The sequence below is a fragment of the Papilio machaon genome, chromosome 14, assembly GCF_912999745.1.
Source record: "Papilio machaon chromosome 14, ilPapMach1.1, whole genome shotgun sequence".
In the NCBI taxonomy this organism is placed as follows: Eukaryota; Metazoa; Arthropoda; class Insecta; order Lepidoptera; family Papilionidae; genus Papilio; species Papilio machaon.
In genome coordinates, this window is record NC_059999.1 from 5,208,487 (window position 1) to 5,220,573 (window position 12,087).

At 31.9% G+C, this 12,087-nt stretch overlaps 1 protein-coding gene across 2 annotated transcripts; it reads left to right on the forward strand.

Moving 5' to 3' along the window:
* The first annotated feature begins 5,541 nt into the window (after window positions 1-5,541).
* Window positions 5,542-11,604, forward strand: LOC106708809 (galactosylgalactosylxylosylprotein 3-beta-glucuronosyltransferase I). 2 transcript variants are annotated; one of them, XM_045680931.1, is made up of 6 exons: window positions 5,542-5,901; window positions 6,026-6,102; window positions 7,841-7,994; window positions 8,525-8,656; window positions 9,340-9,561; window positions 11,397-11,604. In XM_045680931.1, the coding sequence occupies exons 1-6, from the start codon at window positions 5,791-5,793 to the stop codon at window positions 11,559-11,561; spliced, it is 861 nt and encodes a 286-aa protein (XP_045536887.1). In that variant the 5' UTR covers window positions 5,542-5,790; the 3' UTR covers window positions 11,562-11,604. The 2 variants fall into 2 exon arrangements, with proteins under 2 accessions (XP_045536887.1, XP_045536886.1); XM_045680930.1 differs by lacking the exon at window positions 6,026-6,102 and having other exon boundaries at window positions 5,542-5,978.
* The last annotated feature ends 483 nt before the right edge of the window (window positions 11,605-12,087 follow it).

A 12,087-nucleotide genomic window follows, 5' to 3' on the forward strand; every position in this document is an offset into this window, starting at 1 on the left:
TAATTGACAACCCGCCACCGCTCATATTTATATGAAAACTAGCTTTTACCCGCGACTCCGTCCGCGCGGAATAAAAAAATAGAAAACAGGTTAAAAATTATCCTATGTCCGTTCCCTGGTTCTAAGCTACCTGCCCACCAATTTTCAGTCAAATCGATTCAGCCGTTCTTGAGTTATAAATAGCTTTGCTTGCTCATGAAATTCTCTATCGGTGAAAAAAACTAGCAAACTTTATTAGCACATAATACAAATGCATCCCAAACTCTACTCAATTTACCTCTCCAATTTCTTTGTTAATTAATTCAGTACTATCCATGCACATGATCAGTTCATGCTCTATTAATATGTCTAGTGTCTAGACAAGGCTATCATTCGTTTTATGATCGTATTCTTACTAGACATTATCCATTTTAATACGTACGCGGTAGATTATCACGTTTACTACTATTTCAGAATGGGTGATCATTTGCTTTTTTATCTGAAAATGTGGTAATGTTGCTTCTTTTCATTTATTATAATGGTCTCATAATGATAACAATTTTGAATCTGCATTGTTGCCAAATTACTACAACGTTAATCTTAATGAAAATCCTTACACAACATAGTGTTGACTTCATTCTTTTTTTTGCAAAACTGAACGGCAGATAATGACAACTTTTCCCTTAGTTTCAGAATCCAGTTAAGGCTTTAAATACCTCTTTTCATCCACTTATGCATCTCATGCATCCAAAGCATTGCAAGAGATTGACTGCTTGTTCCCTTGCAGCCTTCATCCATGGTTATTAACAAAGAGGTAATGAGAATTGGGATGCGTTGTTTCAAATTTCATTTCTTCTCCCTCCACTCTCTCCTTTCGTCTAAGTTAGCTATGGTAAATTGAGGGGCAGGTAGTAAGAACCCTTAGCAGAGCTCATAAAACTTGTTGCTGAACACAAGCTTGTCAGCATTGTGTTCCAGTTTGACTTGAAAAGCTACTGATATTAGACGTAGCATACTAACGTCTACGACAAGAGTAAACGTTGTACAGCACTACGTTGTTACTGGAGTTTTCTAGTTTTAAAATATGTTTGTTAGCCCCATAATTAGGTATAGACAGAAGGTTTAACTTGAAGTAAATACCTAAATACATAATGCTTAATGGTTTTGAAATCAACTTTATAATAACGTAATAATAAAATTAAGTATGTTACGAATACAGTCTTAAAAAAAATCATTTGACATGTTTTGAAGCGATCCAAACTTGCGATAATCGTTATGTAGCAGGAATGTCATGCGAACTGTAACTCCGGTCTTCTGCCTCATTTATCAAATTTATGAAAGTAAGTATAATTCTTTTCCCCAGCCGCAGATGTTCTTCGGTTTTATATATTTTATATTATTATATTACAACGCTGTCTTAACTTTTATTTTTTTATATCTCAGGGTTGTTTTCTTCGCATTAATATTTAGTAAAATAGTCATATTGTAATTATGCTTATACAATATAGTCTTACTTACCTTTGATAAGAAGCGGTTCTCTCAGTAGATTTTCTTTTTACAGCGACGCGATATATATTTTTAATGAACAAGATACAAAAGTCTACGTAAGTAATAGTCAACAGGTAACACAGATACGAGTATTCAACAACAGGTTAAACATTTAAAAAGTGCAACAAGTGCAATAGGGCTCGCAGCATCACGATACTGTAACGACAGTTGTCCGTAACAACAACAAGAGGAAGACCAAATCGAGCGTATCCAGGATACTCGAAATTAACAAGGCTGAGCGGAAGCGAAGAGAAGGCATCACAGGTAATTCAATAAACACTCCGTAAGGTAGAAAAAAAACTTAGACATAGAAAGACAGAAAAAAGTTTGAGCAGAGAAGTGATCGCGATTAAGAACACGACACGCGCGACGTGACTCGAGCAACTTGAGATATGGTATGAAGACAAATTCAACAAGTGGTTTGGTAGGGCGGGCGCGCGGGCCGAGCGCGGAGGTCCTCTCGGCGGGAACGCTCGCCCGCCAGTGCCTCGACGTTCCCGCCTCGGCGTTGCGCTGGTGTGGGCGATCTAGCCTCGCTCTACAGCCTTCACTGCTGTTGTGTGTGCGTGTCCCTGCTGTAAGCACGAGGGTTACTGCGTTCGTGTGAGTGCCGGCGTCAGTGTGCGAGCGTGACGCCACGGGTCTAGCACAGGTGAGCCCGGGCGGCCTCAGCGAGCTCCCATCCTATCTATACCGCTTTCACAATGAAATGCCTGGTTGCACACAAACTACCTGCGTGCTACATTATCAGAAGCGTATACTATGTCTGAACGGCCGCCGCGCTTTTATTCTAGGTTCAGGCGACTATGGTTTTTATTTCATTTTTTAAACTCTTTGTTATGATCGTTTTAATTTCTGCTACTTAATGAAATAATTTTATTCATGACTAGTGCTGACCTCCAAAAAAACTAGACAAGAGAATGAACCTAAAGTCTGTATTTAATTTAAATCATAGTTTAAATTATAACATCAAAACTTTTTTTTGTATTATCTTAGAGATTGACTAATCTACTAATAATTGATTGCACGGAACGGACAACAATAAGGACCAAAAAGTTCTGGAATGGCAACTCAATACAGCTGATCGTACATAAACGTACACATACGATACATGGACTAGACACCGATGGTCTACTAAAAGTTAAGAGCATTAAGAGACCTTTGAAAATTCTGTCTATCAGAATTATGATTAAAAGAAAATTAATTAACCAACAATGAAGTCTAAAAGATGTTATCACGCTATTGTTTCTTTGATATCGCTACAAAGGGCGAACGCAAAATTTTAAGCCTCCATTATGTTCGCACACAGATAAAAATAATCGAAAAAGCTATTTTCACTGAAACGTTATACCTATGCGAAGCCATTCGGATCACCAATGTAACAAGCTAGAACAGCCATTAGTATTTATTTAAGTGATACGAGTATCCGAACGCTTTCGGTTTATAGGCAAACGAACAAACGAAATTTAATTTATCTGTATCAATTTATTTCAAATTACTTTTAATGGTTATTGGCAGAGGTGGGCACAGTTAATCGAAAAGTTAACTTCGTTAATCGTTAATTCGTTAATTAAAAAATTAACTTCGTTAATCGTTGAAGCGTTAAATTCTCGAAAATTTAACGCAAGTTAAAGTTAATCGTTAACAGTTAACCATACCAAAATTATACATACTAATTTCACACTTATGTGGCGACACTTTTTTAAAATAGTAATTTGACTATACAGTTATAGAATGTACACATTAGTATTAGAGACAAATATGAATGCATTATAGTATATTTCATTACGAGTGCGGAAAGCCTGACATTGCAAAGGGTTTCAACAAATGTCTACCCGAGCCGAGGCGCAGCCGAAGGTGAGGGTTGACAGTTGGAACAAGTTGTAATGACAGTTTCGCACGTGTACTAAACAACTATTTTTGATACAGTTGCGAAAAAATGAAGCAATTTAATAGAATAATAAAAACACAATAAACTCAACTATAACTCAAATGTTTGGAAAATGGCGCCAACCGTAAAAGTATACAAACAGAGATTTTTTTCGTTTTCTTCACCCATTCTGGGTAGGCTAAGGGAACTATGCCCAAACAACCAAGTCTTCAGTAGATTATTTTTATTGATATGAAATGAAAATGAAATTTAATAAGATGAAATAAAATGAAAACTAACCTAATTCATTGCATCAACTCATTAAATCTGATATTGTAACAAAATAGAATTAGATTCTTTTTAGAAATATTTGCATGAGTCATAAAAACTTCAATGATTTTTTTTTGTAAAAACTTCGTGGTTGGTTTTTTTTAACAGACATTATTTTTACAGTTGGGAAAGAGAACACACGAGTTTGGAAAAGCTAAAGAAAAAGCACGAGTAAAAAAGTGTTTTAATACAGTTGCTCAAAAAGTGGCGTATTGCAGGGACGAAGAGCGCTCGGAATGTGGGCTATTACATACTCGTAATGAAACATACTATTTCGAACCTTCTTTTGATTTTGTCCTGTTGGTCACGTCTTTCCTAGACGATCTGATGCATGACACTTGCACGCGAACTTTACATATATCAATTATCAACTCGTTCGTTCACCATGCGAGTCGCCGACAGTCGCCCAACATAGCTGAACTTACGAGCGTGGCGTGGCACGTAATTAGAACAAAATGACAGCACGTCTCCAAGTTTCTAATTTAACGATTAACGGACTTTTATTAACGGAAGTTGAGTTTAACGGAAGTTAACAAAAGCGTTAACACTTTTTGAAGTTAACTTAAAAGTTAATCCGTTAAGCAAAATGTTAACTTCGTTAATTAACGATTAACGGATTAACGAGTTAATGCCCAGCTCTGGTTATTGGTTTGTCGATTACTCTTCAATCTAATTTTTACTATCCCGTTGCTGATACAAGAAAACATCTAAGAAAAGCAAAGTGTGGACTAGCGAAAAAAAATCATGCATAAAACCTACGCGAGTGGTGTGGAAATACCAACAATTTGTTCAAGAGATCTGCCGTAGAAATATTTATATTCTAGAATTTAAAGTAAGGAGATTGAATGTGGATGGCTACACCGCTGTATTCAAAGAGGAAAGCCGAAGAAAGTATGAATAGTTTTCATGAAAGAAGGAAGTGAAATTAGATTTATGATGAATGGAAGAGTTATACGTACTTTAGGATCCCTAGGTAGGGAAAAGGATAGGATAAACAAACATTTAGCGTTTTAACGATTTTACCTTTTGTTCCTCACGCCACTCTTGCGCACTACAAATTCGTCACAAGACACAACTTGGGCCACCTTTAAATAATTAAAGGTCTACTTTGGAAAAACACTTCGCAAAAAATCTCGCCATAATGGACTCTAACTTTGTAAAGACAAGTGACGCTCGTTTTCAGATCAGTTGATTCAAACATGTTTGGATTTGTTCTCATATCACCTCTTTACAGCTCTTTAAACTGTTAAGTCCTTAAACTAGTAAACTTGCGTTCAGCAACTGTCTATTGCATTGCATCACAAACATCGCTCGACCAGCCGGTACCAGCACGCGTGCTCCTTTTAATTTGTTGCAAATGCAATAGTGAACTTTTCCTACCTTTAAGAAAAAGAAACTCAAGAATGGAGGTATATAATGTTGTAGCTATATATTGATCTGAAACAAATTTATTTTAACGTTTACGCATTACGCTTACATAAATTTTTGAGACAATTTGTAAATTGTGGGACTTGAAAATGGTATATTAAGTAAGTATTTTGTTTATAATAATTTGGTAAATAGTACAAAATGTGATAAACTTTTAAAGTGCTACCATTTCTTTTTCCCACTAAGTTTCACATTTTAACACTTTATCCTTTTAGATGTAAAAAATGTAGTTAAATCAGGTATTTTTCGTAAAATAAGATCTTTTTGTCACAAAATTAAACTTATTTATAAAATGGATCTGTTTTTTTGAAAATAGTATGTTTTAAAGTTATTTTTTTTTATAGCAGTAGCAACACATGCATGAAAATAAGATGTCAGCTGTCACTGTCAGCGTCAGCCACGGCCACGAATAATAGGAAACACGATTTTTACATCGTAACGATTTAAAAATTGTTTAAATTGATAAAACAATAGAATAAAACAAGTTCTTCAACTCAGTTTTCCAAGTGCTGATAGAAAAAGTGAAATTATTCATCTAACTATGTCATAAAGAAGATGAACTCTGAGTAACATCCGCGCATCTTCCGTCGTTGCGGTCGAAAAGTATTTTCTCGGGAAAAAATAAGTGACAAAAGATGCCTTTTGTTAACATCAAAAAGCAATATTTTGTAATCGGGATGTTATTTTTTGTAGTTTTATTTTTGTTTAATAGTCGACCTGCATTTCAATGTCAATTTACGCCCGAAATCATTCCGTATATTCCAACAATCTATGGGATAACTCCAACGTACGCAAGACTTGCACAAAAGGCAGATCTTACAAGGTAAGACTATTTGTCGTGTTGTAATTGCCCTTGATGAATTACTACAAATCATTCCGTATATTCCAACAATCTATGGGATAACTCCAACGTACGCAAGACTTGCACAAAAGGCAGATCTTACAAGGTAAGACTATTTGTCGTGTTGTAATTGCCCTTGATGAATTACTACTTCAAATATTTAAGTATATTCTTTTGGCCATGGCACAATAAATTTATAGTTTGTGAGCAGACATTTGATTCTATGATAAATTTAAAAGTTATGGTGGAATCTTAAATATAATTAATTAGGGGTTAGATAAGTGCACAAATAAGTGTCAAGTTTCTTTTATATACATATATATACATATATATTTTCTTTTATTAAAGAAATATACTTATTATTACTAATTTTTTGTTAAGATTCCTGCTGATAATTTAAGGTTCCTTCTTAATTTTTTTTTGAAAAATGTTTATATAATTTTAATTAATAATTCAAACCTAAAATTAACTAAAAATAAAAATAAAATTTTGTGAAAGACTAATTTGATAATTACAAAATTAATGTAAAATCATATTTTCAGCCTTAATCTTAAAGTTCATTTCTATAATCTATAAATTTTTCATTTTACAATGGATAAGTCTAATTTGCTGCAAATTATTCAAAAACCTGCTTAAATTCGAGTTATATTTATAAATTTCTCTGACAGTGTTATTTGTTGTATATGAATTTATTTAGGAAATTTTCATAGTTTAAGCTGATAATAAACAAATCTTGCAGCCTAATATAGGTGAAATTGTTTTGATAGTTTTGGTATAATTTATCATTTTCATTGAACTTAAATATAATAAACAAGTGCAGGTTTTTATATTCAGGAGGCATATTTCTCTTTGTTTGATATGTCTAATGAAATTACAATATTATTCAAACTGTTGTAAATTTACATGTAATAAATATGTAATATACAATACTTTGATAAAATCTAAAACAGCAATGAGTAGATTTACGAAGAATATTCTTAAAAATTGTAGGATTAAGGAAAACATTTATTAGAAGGTAGGCTTGCAAAGTGTTTAACACCCTAACTTCAAATTCTTTTCTAAATCCTTTAAGAATCCTGTAAGAAAAAGTTGGAAAGAAAAAATATACTTCAACTAATGATATAAAAATCTAACGGATGTTTGTTACAAGTTATGTCCAGAATGGCGAATCGGAGCGTAGTGAAATTTGGTATAGATGTAAAACATTATCTGGAGGAACACATAGACTACCTATGATCCCAGAAATGTGTACGGTTGACTTGATAATTCTTCAATGGTTTAACAGATCTTATTGAAATTTGGCTATATATAGAACTTAGTCTTGAGTTACACATGAACTTTTTGTCCTTTTTTAATATTGCGCATACAATAGTAGGCATAAGCTAGATTTAATATAAAAATATTTCTATTTATATACAGATGTTTTAACAAGACAACTTAACAAAGTATATATTTTCCTTGTTTCATGACTAAGTTTGCAGTCATTTGTTTATTTTGTTATCATTAACAATTGAATAATGAAAATATTGAAAGGCCAAAACAATCTTTGTGTTACATTCAAAGCAACTATTGCATAAACATTGATTCAGAACTATTTAAACCTTGTATGTTATGCAAATATTCTTCCTAATTGTAGTATTCACTATTTTAGTTCATTTTGTGTGTCCACTTATGTGCTTATATTTAGAATAAGTCTTCCGTAGAAAAGAAATAAACTACTGTACTTGTTTGTTGATATCAAATTTGTGTAATTTTGAAAATGAAAATCATCCAGTCATCAAATAGTTACTATGTATGAATCCATTTGTATTTAAAAAAGGATTTTAATCATAAAATACCAATAGATTGTCGCAGACCTTGATGCTGGTGAAGAACTTCCACTGGATTGTTATTGAAGACTCTAGTACAAAAACCAAATTAGTTGAAAACCTACTCAAAGAATCTATGCTCAAGTATACACATCTGAATGTAAAAACCCACAAGTTAAAACACTCAACGGTATGTATTTTGTCTGTAAACTTTTATTTTTTTATTTATAATCTGTACCTATATCTCATTGTTAACATTGTGAGTTCTTATTCATGCGTTTTTTTTTAAATAGGCTTATGGTTAAAGTGGACTTATAGATATAAATAGAAATATGGACATATAAATGTAATGTTTTATATAATCTACTTTAACTTCAGATAAGAAATATGATATAAACTGAAACATTCTTGGTTAAAAATACTCAATACAATAATGTATTTAATATTAATAATGTTGTAAATGTAGAGAAATATACCTTTGACAATATTAAATATGCTAAACAAATAAAGCATTATTGGTTACCAAAATTTACTTTCATGCAATTTTATGTTTTTTTTTTTACCAATAAAATAAAACGTAGATTTTCACATTAAAATAAGACTATATATATAAAAAGATATATTGTCTTGTATTTTGTTATATTTTTTCTTTATGTTTACTAAGTTTAGTATACTAATGAAACAAAAATTGTTAACTTGAAATTGAAATTTATATTACAGGCAAGTGGTGTTGAGCAAAGGAATGTAGCTTTGAACTGGCTCCGTGAACATTTAATGAAGATTCATGATACAAAGGGTGTTGTTTACTTTATGGATGATGATAACACATATTCTCTTAAAGTTTTTGATGAGGTATGGTCATTTTCTATCCTGACTCATTATTCTACTGCCATGAGCCTTGTATTAATTTTGTCGTCCCTTTTATTCTTGTTGATAAAAGAGTGACAATAATATTAATTAATACAAATATCATGTCAGTTCCATTCTTCCATTACCCCGACTTTACTCAATAAAAATCTTTTAGACTAGACTAAATGATAAATGCCACATAGAATAATACAAAAAAAAAACAAACTACACTAGTACAAAAAAATGTGGCATCAACGGCCAAGGCCATCTCAGTGCTGATGTTCAGCTGGCTGGCTAAACACTTTCTTCATTACATACATTTTATAGGTAAATGTTAAATAGGCAAGTGCAAATAATATCGTGTTACTCTTTTAATAAGTTGTTCTGCACAACAATTGTCACAATAGAGCCAATTTAGAGCAATAGAATTTTATAAATAAAGTGTTCCAATAATCAAACAATGTCAAACATTTTACATTGTTTCGTTTTTATTAGTGTTTTATAGTTCTGAACAATTTTTTTTTTTTTTTAATAATTTGGTTATAATATTTTTTTTGTCTTATTACAGTTTATAAGGTAAGATGAAAAATTTATTAAAAAATTTTTACATTGTAGTAATTTTTCATAAGTATAGTATTTATTTGCTTTGTTATGTGTATTTAAGTAATTTTTTTTTTAATTTACAGATGCGAAAAATTAAGAAAGTTGGAGTATGGCCTGTTGGTATAGTGGGTGGCATGAGAGTAGAAATGCCACTTGTGACTGATGGAAAAGTGTCCGGGTTCAATGCTGTTTGGAAACCGTTCAGACCATTCCCAATAGATATGGCCGGATTTGCTATCAATGCTACATTGTTTATAGACCACCCCGAGGCTAAGTTTTCGAGAAAAGTTCAATCTGGTTACCAGGTGAGTTGCAGCATTTGTCTAAAAACATTAGAAAAATAAATGACAAAACATTTTTTTTTTTAATTTTTTTCGATTGTTACAAGCACACTGTTAACGGCACTTTATTGCTATATGCTAGAGCTTTTAGCAAAAACTTACATTTAAAAAGTTAAATATTTGGCCTTTAAAATGTCATAAAACAACGCACTTTATTTCGTTCGCGCGGAATTAAAAAAATCTTCTCACCCGGGAAAGATTTTTTCAAATTACTTCAGTAGTTTCTGAGCCTATTCAATGCAAACAAACAAATCTTTCCGCTTAAAAATATTAGTATAGATTAGATATAAGTAATTAACAGTAATAAACCTAATATGTAACATTTATTATCTGCGATTTGTTAAGGCAATTGTTTATGTTCGCATTCAAGCTATAATCAACATTAACACGTTTACATAATACCAAGTAGCCAATTTATTATGTTTTTTTTAACTTGCATATACGAAACTAAAAGAATTAGTTGTTATCGGTTTTTCCGGTTTATCTATACATACATAATAATAACGTTAACGTTTAAATGGCAATATCTTACTAATATTATAAATACGACTGTTTGGATGGATGAATGGATGTTTGTTTCGAGATATTCTCCAGAACGGCTCAACGAATCTCGAAGAAATTTATAGATCATATAGATGCATGCATAGATGTAGATGCAAGATGCCTGCAAGAACAGATATTGTGTTTTTTTTTCGCGAATAGTCGGGGGCAACACCTAGTATAGTAATACAGGTTAAAATCGTAATTAAGGTAATTGAATCACAAATATATTTACAGAAAAGTAAAACATGATATAAACAAAAAGTAAATAACTAATTTCTTAGTAAAATTATGTATATATTACAATGTATGTGTACCTATGTACTTTTCATATAAATAATAATAATTGTGGAAAGAATAGAGCGATACTCTTATGTCAACCGAGTTCAATGACTGATAATGGCCATTCAATTAAACTTCATAGATAAGTGCTTGTTTATATAAATAGAGCAAAAGCGTGCCAATTTTACTGAGGTCATGACAATTTAGGACCATTAAGTTGGGTATAGACTGTGGTAAAAAAAATCCGCTCTTCTTTAAATCTAAGAATTAAGTTATATTAAAAAAGATAAAGGAGAGGTCGTACCATTTCCACAAACGTGTTCATTGATGCACAAAAAAATTAAAAAACTTTTTTTTATTTCCAGTGTTATAAGTAATTAAAATAGTTTCTGGGTTTACTTTTAACTTATTTTTTTTTTGTTATTTTCATGAAATAAAACGTGTATATTCCATTCCACTCTAGTGCAACCACAGCCTTAGCGATGATAACTGGTGAACCATGAATGTAGTTGAGTTCAGTTCACAATCGAGATATTTGCTCTTTATCGCTTTATGAATACTATTATAAATTAACCTCTTTATCAGTAATTTCCTGGACGTAATGACAGCATTTTTCCTTTTAATAATATAACATTTTTGCGTATTTAACATATACCGTATTAATGAAATGGTTAACGGTTGGTTTCCGAGACCAAAATCTCTCTATAAAAGATATCGTCATCCCTGCCATTATCTTTGACAAAACAGAGATGCCAATGTGTTTTAAACGGTTTTAGTCTCAGAAACCTATGGTAAGACATTCCAATTAACCTTCGGTTAAAAGCTTCGATATGCGTTACTTTTTATGCGTGCTGTAATTTTTTTTAAAAGAGATAGTAATAAAAACAGCGCCATCTATTACAGCGTTGACACATCCTTCGTCCTTGACAACTCAAAGATAAAGATGGCGCCAGTAAATTAATGAAATATTTTTCCAGGAAAGTGAAATTCTCAAGTATGTGGTTACAAAAGAAGAATTGGAACCGCTGGCGGAAAACTGCACCAAAGTGTATGTGTGGCACACACGCACACAAACACCGTCAATACTCAATCCGAAGAAGTTGAAGCATCCTCCATTGCCCGATGGCCATATAGAAGTGTGAATTTCAAACCTTCAGCTATATTCAACTTTGAATTCAATATCGTCAGCCATATTGAAGTATGAATTCAACATGACCTTCAACCATATTGAATTGTTTTAAATTTAGAATTCAATATGGCCGTCTGTCATTTTGAAGTTTGTATTCAATATGGCAGCTATATTCTGTGCTCTTCATCTTACCAATGTTTATAAACTTTTGGATTCCTGTTAGAGTTTTAGGCATACATTGAAGCTGGACAGGGTGATTATTTCAGAAGGCGTCCTCAAAAATCTCCTAGCTATATATCTATCTTTTAGACGTAGACTTACTAGTTGCATTTGACTAAAATTACCTATATATTAGATTTATCTAAATTAACAACATATATTATGTATAAACTAATCAATCTGTTTTGCTTTATGTATTGTGTTTTTTTTTAATTACAACAGTATTATATAAATTGTCTTAACAAATTAATCGTTAAATAAATAAAATCGACTTTTAGTGAACGCTAGATTATATAGTTTTTTACAAACAATCTCAATTA